At 39.0% G+C, this 13,180-nt stretch overlaps 1 protein-coding gene across 6 annotated transcripts in view; it reads right to left on the reverse strand.

Annotated features, from left to right (window-relative positions):
• ablim1a (actin binding LIM protein 1a) overlaps positions 1 to 13,180 on the reverse strand; it is a 29,484-nt gene that overhangs the window by 12,973 nt on the left and 3,331 nt on the right. For 5 of the 6 annotated variants that reach the window (XM_027165751.2, XM_027165752.2, XM_027165748.2 and 2 more), the window contains exons 2-5: positions 4,894 to 5,028; positions 1,484 to 1,667; positions 1,271 to 1,383; positions 112 to 238 (exon numbers count right to left, since the gene is read on the reverse strand). In XM_027165751.2, the coding sequence (XP_027021552.2) occupies positions 112 to 238; positions 1,271 to 1,383; positions 1,484 to 1,667; positions 4,894 to 5,028 (559 nt within the window). Of the gene's footprint in view, positions 1 to 111; positions 239 to 1,270; positions 1,384 to 1,483; positions 1,668 to 4,893; positions 5,029 to 7,343; positions 7,550 to 13,180 lie in introns of those variants that run through there. The other variant, XM_027165750.2, reaches the window with a different exon arrangement.

Consider the following 13,180-nt stretch of genomic DNA (forward strand, 5'->3'; position numbering starts at 1 on the left):
TGTTGTGCAAAGATAGCAGGCTAAAGATCCATGTAAGAGAGAGAGAGAGAGAGAGAGAGAGAGAGAGAGAGAGAGAGAGAGAGAGAGAGAGAGAATATGTGTGTGTCTTACTTGCTGATGTACTCTCCAGTCAGTACTTTGCCACAGGCTTTACATTTAAAGCAGCCCAAATGCCACTGTCTGTCCAAAGCCAGTAAAGCCTGTCCATTCTTAATGTCTCTGCCACAACCTGCACATGCTGTAACACACACACACACACACACACTGGTACGGGTCGTTTATTAGAACTTTTTCCCCAAATCAATACCACACTGAGTTATGGGGACACAAAGTGCACCTGCTGTAACACACACACACACACACACACACACACACACACACACACACACACACACACACACACACACACACACACACACACACACACACACACACACACACACACACACACACACACACACACACACACACACACACACACACACACCTAAGACATTTACACATTCGTCAGCTTGGATGTTATTAGCAGTTCACACAAAGAACACTAGGTGGCAGCAGAGTCCCATACAAGTCCTTTTATTTACGTTCTAAAGCACACTGTGGTTTAAAAATAACTCAATATTAAAGCAGCATAAAAGGCAGATATTAATTCAGGGTCGCGTTTAAAAAAAACTAGAATGTTTTGACATTTTAAAGAAAAACTTGAGAGAATTGAAGTGTGATAATAAAATTGCCTTTTATTTATTTATTTGTTTGTTTGTTTGTTTATCAGACATGCTAGTTTGATTCTGACAAATATTTGCTAATCTTTTGATAATGTATTTATCATCTATTTAATTACAACACATTTCTGTTGAATTCGTATCGAATGCTGATTCGAATCTGCGTCTAATTTCCATTTATTATTTTCTGCCATGTCTTTTATTTTTTACTTCTACTTACTACTATACCATTATAGGTACCTGTAGTGTCTATATTTTCCGTAGTGTGTTTGATATATAACAGGAAATAACAGTCTGAGTTTCAATTCTCTAAATGAAATGTTTTCCTAGATCTTGCATGTTAAACGTTTGTGTCAGTAACCTCAGTGTGCAAACGAATTGTTCCTAAAAGTCTTACAACCCTTCGTGTTAATACTACAGACAGAGTTCAAAGTGAAGCAGAATTAAATCTGTGTACTAGCAGCTCTGTTGAAAGTAAAACCTCTTGTTCTTCATGAAAAGTAGTAAAAGGTAGTGAGCTGTCCGGAGTGTGTTTAGTGACGACTCACTGCCAGGCCCTGTGATGCCCTTAGAAGGGACGGGGGACATGGGCTCAACACAGTACTGACACAGACAGTCCTTTCCGTTGAACGTCACTCTGTCTCCTGCAGGAAACGGCCTTCTGTGGGACGACAACAGAAGACAAAAACAAGACAGTTAGAATGTAAGTGTATGAGCTAGATATTGTAAGTCAGTTATTTTTGACTGGGTTTGGCTCTCACTTGCAGACAGTGCAGACGAAGCAGGCAGGGTGGTAGGTTTTCCCCAGTGCAGTGACCACTTCGCCCTCCACAAACTCACCACATGCGTTACAGCGTGTGCCATGGATCTGCTGATAGTCCAGCGTGCACAGATAATCTCCATTTTTCATGAAGAATCCACCCTGTGACAGGTCACAACCGCACACTAACACACAAACACACAACATTAAGGCATGCATGCGGTTAGGATTCTGGAAACTTCTGTCATTTAAAGTGCAATCAGGATTTTTTTTTGTAAGTTAAGTGTCCTTTCCTGAAAAATCACATACATTTTACATTTTACATTATGAATTATTTACATTTTTTTTTTTTCATTATTATTTATCTAAGACATGTAAATGTGATCACAAAAGAATCAAAAGAGTAAAAAGAAGATTAAAAAAATACCTACAAATAAAAGAACCGTGCAAAGACTCACTTGTGCAAAATAAACGTGTTGTAAAAAAAAAATTGCATTTAAAAATAAAAAATCTTGTGTAAAAAAAAACAAATCATATGGAAAAATATATGAAGAAAAGTCATGTAAAAATAAATCAATAAATTATATCACATAAAAAATAATCAATATTCCAAGTAATAATAATAATAATAATAATAATAATAATAATAATAATAATAATAATAATAATAATAATAATAATAATAATAATAATAATAACTTCTTTACCCATGAACTGCCATAAAGTATAGTAAATATTCTCTTTCCCAATAAATAAACCGTTATTCATTTTCTCTTCCTCTTACATAAACAAGTCCAAAAATAAATCTCTACAGTGGTTGTTGAAAAGTCCTTGATGCAAAATCCTTGAAGTTTTTTCCTTGCTGCTTCTCTATTATCTAGAGATCCCACAAGGTTACAGCATACTTAGCATCTACTGTGTTTAAATAAAGAGGCTATTGTTCACGCCAAGTCATTGCCTTGGACATGAGCTCTATCCTTGCCACAAGGTGCTTTATATAGTACAATTCGTGACTCATGCATGTCAAGTGTGCGTGAAGTGTGTGTGGAAATGTAACAGTCTCTCAGCACAGGATGTAATTTATTTAATGTCTTTATATACAGGGTCAATCAAGCCAAAGTGCTCAGAGCAGGACTTGTTGTGACACCTGTTATAACTTTCGTTTAAGTGTCGTACCACAGCAATTTCTAATCAAGCAACTCCTTGAACATTACAGGCAGGATGACGCATGTGGGGGGGGAAAAAACCTCCATGGTCCAAATCCTCCAAATCACACTAACATGGTCAAATGATGAAGATAAAGGTTTCTTATTATTTTCCTAAACACCAAACAAAATCCACTACCTTGTTTACTTCCTGATAGAAATTTGACTCCAACCAAAAATGTCAGTTACAGTACAGAGTTAGAGGTTACAGGATCTTGAGTGGTGCAAGATAAAACCCCTAGAACCAAGAAAGCCAAATTGGTCTTTTTCTCTCTACGATGAAGCTTGTGTTGGTACAATTGTTAGATTGTACAATAGTACATTTACACTTACAGCATTTAGCAGACACTCATATGCAGAATGACTCACATTTTTATTTCAGTTTATACACCTGAGCAATTGAGGGTTAAGGGCCTTGCTCAGGGGCCCAGCAGTGGCAACTTGGTGGACCTACAGTAGGATTCGAACCAATGACCTTCCATTCAGTAGTCGAATGCCTTAACCACTGAGCTACCACATCCATAGTAGAGAGAAAACAGGCAGGTAAATGATAACGTTAGTCAAGAGGTTCTTACGTTCCTCCTGTATAAACATTATTATGGGAACACATGTAGGTGGATCCAGAAATTTCTAGTCAATGTGTCCATCTAGAGAAATGTAGGCAAACTTAGCAGCCCACTTGAAGTAAAATTGTGTCTTATTCTAGAAAGAGGCTAAAAATTCCAAAGATGCATGGAAGGATATGATGTACCAGAGAAACCATGGATTTCCTGGATGGTCTAAGCTTGCTGTGAGAACTGAGTAATGGTGAGATACGTGATAGAAGGTTGGGTAGTGATCTCTGGCACTGTAGGACCGAATAGTTTCCTTCATATCAGTGAAATCTTCTGGCACGACTTGTAGCATACATCATTTGCAATATGTCATCTGGAGGAGTTTCTCCCAATAAATGAGAATGAGTCACTGCTCCAGAGTGAGATGATCAGTCAAACACTGTAAGGGTTTCATCCTGATGGATCTCTAAGGGTGGAGAGACTTCAGATCCACCTTCGACCAAGATCCTCAAGAAGAGGATACGTGTCTCTGTTTCAAGTCAATACTCAGCAACGAGAAGAAAGGAAGAAAAGAAGAAGAAGAAAGGAAGCAAATAGTACAGAGATAATCAGTTATAGTCTATGCAGAAGAAAAAGAACTACATTTTCGGAATCATCGACACAGTGATCCATTTCTGCAGATGACAAAAACCTACACACACACAGAGAAATTCAGATCGCTATCATAAGAGTATCAGGTCTCCGTCTTCCAAAAACCCGGGGATTTGAAGTAACGTTATCTTTACTGCATGCATAAATGATTTTTTGGCAAAGTTGCTCTTCTGACAATCCTCTGCAGACAAGATGGCTTTCATCTCAGGAAGCATCAGATACAAAGGAATACATTAACTTTGGATCCCAAACATTACAAGCAAAAGGCATCTCCAGTCATAATAGTAGTGCATGCTTTCCCGGGGTTAAATGGAATCAACCTCATGTCAGGATCTCTCTGGGGTACCTTGGAGTAACCATGGACAATAACTCCTGTTCTTTCCTTTTGTCCATTTGCCCTTTTGTCCATTTCTACCATCACGATGATGTTTGTTCAGTTCCTGGATGAAGCCTGGACCTCTGAAGCTTTGCCTCTGAGCACCATTCGACCTCTGCGTGACTTCTTTTCAACCTTCCAGTTCAGGTTCTCCCACACCGCTCCATTGCTACACTCCCTCCATTGGTTTACTTGAGCCAGTGCTTGCTTACAGAGCCACAATCAGCCCAGCACACACACCGACCTCCAAGCCCAAAAAAATACACTGCACCACGCTTCCTCCGATCCTCCCGCACTGCTCGACCGTTCCTACCATCCCTCTATGTTCTAGATGTCTCCACAGAATGTCTTCCTAAAGTACTTAAATTAGCACTTGGTGTTGTTTGTGTGGTTTTCTTATCATGTTACCTCCAACAGAGTTTTTTTAGACAGACTATATTCTTAGTACATGACTTAGTACATGACTAGACACAACTAGTATGAGGATGTATTCACCAGTATGAGACTTCAGTAAATTGCTCTGGATAAGAACGTCTGCCAAATGTCATAAACTTCAGAATCGCTCTAATTATGAGGCTCGAAGCTGGTCTGGATTACAGAAGACTGTCATTCCGCAGTCACTTACCTTTACATGTAAAACATTTGATATGGAAGTGATTGTTCTGCACTCTTAACACCTCGCCCTTGCATGGCTGGCCACACTTATAGCACTGGATGGAAGGCTTCTCCTGGTGGTGTTGAGCATCATGTGTGTGGGTCACTGTTGAAAAAAAAAAAACAAGACATGTTTAGCATGTGTTTAGTCCTGTCTTGAAGGACTTCGTCTTAAAGCTTAAAAGAGACACCGAAGCAAGGCACTACCTAACGTTCTGTCAGTAAATCATAGAAAAATCATAGATAGGATGAGATCTAAAATTCAGATAAAACTAGCATGCTAATAGAAACTACTTCATCCAAAAAACTATTTCTTGTAAATCAGGACACTTACATGATTAGAAACTAAGGTCAGTATTGTTTTAAGAATGATTTCTTCCTTATTTTCCGTACACTTAAACACCCACCCACCCCACACACATACAGTATATAAAACCAGGGATTTACAACACAGCCTAGACACAGCATCTTTATAACCCAGTAATCAACAAAGAAATGTCGCTTCTGCAACAAGATGACAACCATTTCTAATCCCCCCAGGAACAGATTTAATTGCTACACAGCCAGAATCCAAATAACAATGTGTTTCAACCCATAGATATCGGAAATGTTTGACATTGACTCCATCAGATACTGTACACAAAGTATAATACACATAATTTAATTAGGAATTAACTCTCAGGTTCGTGTCCTTTGTGTATGTTCTAGATGGAGTCCTATTTATCAGCATGCTGACATAACAAGGCCTTTGAAGCCTCTGTTCATAAATATTCATCAGTGCATTCATTTCTGAACTCCCTCCGCCCGCCGTGAACCACACCTCCCCGCCCCGTCCCATGCTGTCTCAGCGCAAACAAAGCCTTCGCTCTGCCAGACCCAGCGTGCAATTTAATGCTCATCTAAATCTATTAGCACATAGCAAGATAGCAAAACAGACAGCTCCAGTGTAGACGTACGTCATACGTTACAGAGCCTTAACATGTAGTTGTGTTGAAAACAAGTCGACAACATCTAGCTTTTAAACTAGCATTTTAAAAAAAGCAGGAAAAAAACTATGTGTTAATAAGTCCTTATCAAGGCATTGCATCACATGGCCGGATATCTGACTGTCACTGTGCTATTTGATTAATTAGAAGGTTGAAATTTTTATCTTAGAGTACTTCCAGCCTCAACTGAAACCAAATATTTATATTAATCCTTTTAATACCGTATTGTTTCCATAGTAACAACTAACAGAGGGACTTGCATGGAGAGTTTACTATAAGGAGTCTCCAGTGTCAGGAGCTAATGTAAGTTTTGAGACAGAGAGTGTGTGTGTGTGTGTGTGAGTGAGAGAGAGAGAGAGAGAGAGAGAGAGAGAGAGAGAGAGAGAGAGAGAGAGAGAGAGAGAGAGAGAGAGAGAGAGAGAGAGAGACTGGCAAGAAAATTATGTCTGTACAGGCAATGGTTGGGTCTGATGCATTAACATCTCAGCTACAGAACAAAAATACTTCCATTTCTAAATTTACAGCTGTGTGTGTGTGTGTCTCTGTGTGTGTGTGTGTGTGTGTGTGTACGTGAATCAGATAAAGAGAGAGAGAAAGAGAGATCAGCCCATTTAAAACATGCTACAAAATAAATCTAGACCAAAAGAGCATGATATAAGCAGAACTTTGCTTCTGTCACGCTCCTGTTTCCACCCACCACCCCACCCGCAGAATGTCACTGACTCATCCTCGCATCCTCACAGAGCCTCATCTATACAATCCAGACGCAGGCTTTTTCGGCTGCATCAACGAGGTGTTCAAAGAGGCGTTTAGAATAAAACAGGCCATCACAGGACAGCCGACAATAGACTGCACCTCTAAGGAGGGTTTGTTTCCATGGTTACGGCTGCGGGCCACCCCGTGAGTGTGCGTCCCATTTAAAACCGCAGCACTGCAACGCAGCAAAAGCAGAAGGCAGGATTTGTAGATTTATAGATCTCCAGTCTCTAAAATCACTTTAATCAGTCTGTCAGTCGTGATCACTTATTAATCCATCGTTCAACTCAAATGACTTTGTATCAGTGGAATGTCAACAGCAAGATCCGACACACAACACAACGCAAACTTAAAATGATTCTGAATCAAATGACAAATGACTCAAGCTGCTGTTTATGTATTTATTTTTTAAATTTAATTTGTTTATTTATTTATGTAGGAAATAAAGACATGAAGCAGCACTGCAGTATCTCTGAGCATCCTGTCTAAGTGCTTGGGAAGTGTGTCGTCTTTTTCAGCACCACTCAAAAGATCCGGAATAAACGTAACATCGAGGTGATTCATTTTAATTTGAATAAAGTGGCAACATATAAAACAACTGGATAATGACTTTACGGCAGGCACAGTGTGTTCCTGATCACACACACACACACAAACACACACACACAAAACACATCACCTTTCTTCTTGACCATGACCATCAGCGGTGAGATGGAGCCTGAGTGTTAATCCGTCTCAATGCTTCAGTTGCCGTAGTAATAGAAATTGAAGAAATAAAAGATGCGAATCAGGAAGGCATGAACAAAACAGTCGGTATAAACGCAGTGTGCTTGTTCTCCAACTCCCTGTGCTTCTTTCTCGCTCTCTTCTCCTCCCCTCTTCCCCTTCTTCCTCCCTCCATCCGTCTAACCCCTCCCCCTCCCTCTCTCTCTTTCTCTCTCATCCCTCTGTGGGCTCACCCATGTCTCGCTGCAGTATTGGGGTTGCAGGGACTGCCATGTGACAAGACCAGAACATGTTACACAGATTCACTCCTTTTAAAGTAGAGCTTAAACAAAATTTAATATTAATTAAATCAGATTTTTTTTCTCTGATATATTTAACCATTTTACATTTTATCTTTGTCTGGAGATAAGGTTTGCCTGTAATTAAAACATACAGTATAACATTTCAAATGAGAGGTTTTGAGAATAATAATAATAATAATAATAATAATAATAATAATAATAATAATAATAATAATAATAATAATAATAATAATTCAAAAACAAAAAAACTATTTCTCATATGTAAATTAGGCCAAAGATGACGCATAAGGGATTCCCATGGAAAATGATATGCTTCCAGAGTGGTCAGTCTCTAAAGAGATGTGGAGAAGATTTAAACTATGAACTATATTATAAGTTATTTATTTAGACCGTTACAGCTTTTATAATTTTCTTTTTGACCAATGTTAAGCATTTACCATTTTTGTGAGAATCCCAGATGCTTCACTTTAGGCCTATTTTACAAACAAACAAACAAACAAACAAACAAACAAATAAATAAATAAATTTTTTTATGTCTATATAGAGTTCAAACTTATTTTAAATCTCAAATCTTAACCCCAACAACATTTAAAAAAACATGTATATTTATTAAATACACTGCATAAAAGAAGTTAACATAAAAAAAAAAATCAGATCCAAATACTATTCTGAGCTTCTGTCCTCCGTTACAGTTTATATTAATATATTAACTTCAACAGAAAAAATATTTTGTAATTAAAAAACTGAATGCTACTTACAGTACCCCTGATTACCGACATAAAAATGCACAAAAAATGAAAAAATATCTTACAAGTACATATCAACCTTCACTGGATGTAAAATGGGTCCTTCACTGGATGTAAAATTCACTTCTTTGAGTATTTCCAACAAAGAACTAAATTGTACAGCACTGGGGGTAAATTCTCACACGATAACAATGATTTTCTAGCTAGTAAATAATTTTGCTAGCTATTTTGCAATGTTTTGTGTAGATTAAATTAAAAATAGCTCAATTTTGGTTCTAACATTAAAAAAGGTGGGGGGAAAAATCATAGGGGGTGAATAATTTTGCACAGCACTAAAAATAGCTACATCGCATTAACAAATGTGTTACAAGTAAAACACTCATATAAGGAACATACAAGCTGGTTTGTGTATTTGAATTTAAATAATATCCGAATTGTGTGTGGGCGTGTCTACGTGACGCTACCATCATTGTGGGCGGTGTTTATGAAAATTGGGTTTATGCAAATTCTACAAAATTTCAGTAATATAGAGACACAACAGTAGATGCATCTTGGTCAGTTATAATACTTTAATACATTACAGTGAATCATGTAAGTCGCTAGCTAGCTCATTTTATGAAGGTAAATACAGTATGGAAGCCCAATCAAGTCATGTTGCCATTAGACGCTGTATATTTTCCTCTGGCTGATATTTCACATAACAAAAATAAATACAGACGTGTCTTTTAACGTCTGTCATGTTCCGTGCTAAATCCTTTCTACCTCACAAGACTCATCAGCACCATTTTTTAGTTTTTTGGCCTGAATAATTACACAGCAATGAATTATTGAATAATTGTGACTCATCCCTGTTTGCATAACATGGACAGCACTTTGTGCAGTTCAGAAACTTCAACTCTATTCCATTATCTGAAATACTTGCTTCAGTGTTCTCACCGTCGGAGCTGAACAGATCTCAATCATTTGTAGGATGTGAAAAAGGGAAATAATATAGCTGTCTTTTTCTATACTACACAGGTTAACCAAAACTTTACGATTTTGCTCATTTTCTGTTCATTTTCTAACGCTTATCCGACTATCTCAGGCATCTTTGGGCATCAAGGCAGGATACACCCTGGACGGAGTGCCAACCCATCGCAGGGCGCACACACACACACTCTTATTCACTCACACACACACTCACACACTACGGACAATTTTCCAGAGATGCCACTCAACCTACCATGCATGTCTTTGGACCGGGGGAGGAAACCGAAGTACCCGGAGGAAACCCCCGAGGCACGGGGAGAACATGCAAACTCCACGCACACAAGGCGGAGATGGGAATCGAACCCCCAATCCTGGAGGTGTGAGGCGAACATGCTAACCATGCTAACATGCTAAGTCATCGTGCCCCCCTTCATTCTTCTGTGAATTGTCTAAAACAAATCGTACTAGTTGCTCTGAGATCACATCATTCACTTGTGTGTTATCATAAATGAGTACAGTGATGATCTTCCAAGAGTTTGCCATCCATTCAAACACACAATATGGGGGTCAACAATTAACAGTAGATCTGTATGCAAGAAGCATGCAATGGAACTTGGGAGTACAAATCAATCCAATTTTTCCCAATTCAATTTATTTGTAAAGCACTTTTAACAAATGACAATGTCTAAAAGCAGAAGCATAGAAACAAAATAAAAATGGTAAAGTTTAAAATTACTGTCTCTAACATCTTGAGGAAAATCTCCCTGAGATGACATGAGGAAGAAAGCTTTAGAGGAACCAGATTCAGAAGGGATCCCATCCTCATGTCCTTTCTACAACAGTTATAATTGAGTGGAATTGAGCAACCAAGAGCTCCTGAGGAACTTGAAGGTCAGCATAATTTTTGAGTTCATTACAGACTTAACACTAAATCCTCCCTGACCACGGACCACCACCACCTCCAACACCACCAAGGACCATAAGGTTTACATGCAATACAATGAGGTTCAACAATTCACATAGATTACTAAGCTGATTTCAAACTGAACAGCATAGTTGCATTGTTGCCTTGTATGTCAAAGTCTAGTGTCCTTGTACTCTGCCTCACTTCAAGGGTTTCCTTGTGGTTCAGTCTTGTCCATGAACATGTGAAGTCTCCAGATTCACTGTCATTACTGAAGACGGGTAAATTAATTTGATTTAAACCGAATTTCTATATAGTTTGCAAGGAGATCCATTTAGTGTCAATATAGTTACCTTATCACTGGCTGTGTGGAGTTTTCAAAGTTCTTCCAGTTTCCATTCCTTTGGGTTCTGAGTTGGTTGAATAGGTGGACTGACTGTTAAAAATAGCCCTAGGTGTGTCAGTGCTATCGTCTCGACACTAAGCTTTTCACAGTAAGACTGAAGAAATCTGTTCTTTCTGGTTTCTCGATTAAAGGTACAGTAGGGTCTCCGATGTTTGAGAAATGCTTCAGAAAATGAGTCGGAACGACAAACAAAACAAACGTGTAGCCAATCAGCAGAAAGGGGCGTGTCTTGTCAGTATGGGTAGAGAGAGTGTTCAGTGCACATGTGGGACATTAGCAGAAAGCGGTTTTAACATTGACATGGCGGATAAAAACAAAGAAAGAAAGCGAAGAAAGGCTTACGATAAGGTAAGAAGTAGGACGTGTTAATAAAGGATCAGCTTTCCAGCGCTGGAGAGAACTGAAGGAGCTGGAAGTCGGCCACATATTCACAGATTGGAGTTTCCTGAGTCAATAACTCCTGAGCTAAACGCTATTACTACACAAATAACACCTCTTTTCTATCGTAGTAATGTAGAGAGGCAGCTACATCCGTGTTTTGTGTAGTAACAGCGTTTAGCTCAGGAGTTATTGACTCGGGAAACCAATCTGTGAATATGTGGCCGACTTTACTTAAGACGCCGAGGCGCTTTTTTCCTTCTCGATAGGTGAGTAACGTTGGTTTTGCTTTGTTACACAGAACAAATATATGCCTTTGTCCTTTACATGATTATGCTTGTGTGTCATTTTTGCTTGTTTGTTTATCTACAATCGTATTGTTCTTCCCTTCAGCTATGATAAAGACACATTTCTTTCCATTAATTGCCTGGGTTACGTATGTATGTGTGGGCGGAGCTATCAATACAGGGGTGGGACCCATTTAGGTTAGGGGCGTGTTTGTTTTGGTCATTTCAAATGTCAACATAGGCGTTCAAAAATCGGAGACCCTACCATTAACTTAAAAAGATTGAAAAAGAGAAAGGTGAGGGTGAGGTGAGGGAACAACTGTTTACACCCACTTGAAGTGATCTTGATTTGAAATCATTCCAAAACATTAACTTAATTGTAAAAGAATAGCTGGTCATGACATGTTATTTAATTCGATTAACGGTAAACTCTAAATCATATCGGAAAACAGACTGAAATTGCCCTCACTTGGTTTAATCCGCTCTAAATAGGTGTACTTGAGATCATTTTATTCAAACGGAGCTATTAATGGGATCAATAATGCTAAAGACGGCTGCTTTTTAATGTATTGTACATGTACAGTAACACAGTCCAGTCAGCAAAAACGTGAATAAAATGCAGACTACAGCAATATCTAGAGTACCAGAGTAACTAGAGTAATGTGCTGAGAATCATCGATCAAAAACAAAGTTGCCAGAAAGAGATTATGATGGTGCCAGAGATAGAGAAACCCAGCCAAATAGCTCAGGAATCTATGCTGTACTCAGCACAAAAACATAGAGACCATACTGAAAGCTAACTGCAGGTAGAGGATGAGTGGATGAACCATCTGACTTGGTAGATCGTGCATGAAAAAAAGACTGCTAGGGTTGCAAGTCTAAGGGCAGAAAGTGTAGCTACGGTGTGCAGAACAGTTTCTGTCGTAATATCAAACTGAAAAGAGGATCCCGTGCACATCAGCGTCCCAGCTGGAAATTTGCTGAGACATTTCAAGCTTGGATAAATAACACGTTCAAGAAGTTGATCCAAGTGCTTGAAACCGCAGTTATCCATCCTGGAAACCCTGGTTGTGAGACGGGAATGCGTTCTGGTAGGTATGCAAGGGCATCACAGAGAAATAAATTTGCACAGAGACTATTCCACCTAGCCCATTCACCCTCCTGCATGTTTTGTGGAGAAACCCTCTGGGACAAGCCAGAGGCAACCCATTTGAACCCAGAGAGAACACAGGGTCAGGATCAAATGGGGACTAGAACTGTGAGGCAGGAATGCAACGCGTTATACAACTGTACAGTTTTTTGAAAGATATATCTAAGACAGACGGTCTATCAGATGTCACTATCACAGCTCTGCCAGGAAGGACAGAGGACTAGACCCAGTGTGAGATCTATAAACTTCATCTAGAGCAGATGGCCAGACAGGACGTACTGCCATAGTGCCCGCGAGGCTGCATTATGAGCTCTCAGACTTCCCCTAAGAGAATTACCTACACGATTATCTCCAAGGATACGATCAGATAATGCTGACACAGCAATATCTTTCCAGGCTTGATCACCAGTATACTGTTTTTTTACAACTCTCCACACACCCGCCTTATTAGTCAGGCTCTAGGACAACTGCCAATCCTTGTTTTGCGATTTTAACACTTTTCATTTTATTTATCGTGATCAGGCCAGATATTCATAAATCTTCGGAGAATTACTCAGTAAATAATTCATAGATAAAAGCAAGAACATGGAGTACATGTTTTCAGAGTGAATCATGGTAATGAGTAGGAGTTAAATATAGGAGTAAATC

Source organism: Tachysurus fulvidraco, chromosome 4 (assembly GCF_022655615.1).
Source record: "Tachysurus fulvidraco isolate hzauxx_2018 chromosome 4, HZAU_PFXX_2.0, whole genome shotgun sequence".
Lineage (NCBI taxonomy): Eukaryota > Metazoa > Chordata > Actinopteri > Siluriformes > Bagridae > Tachysurus > Tachysurus fulvidraco.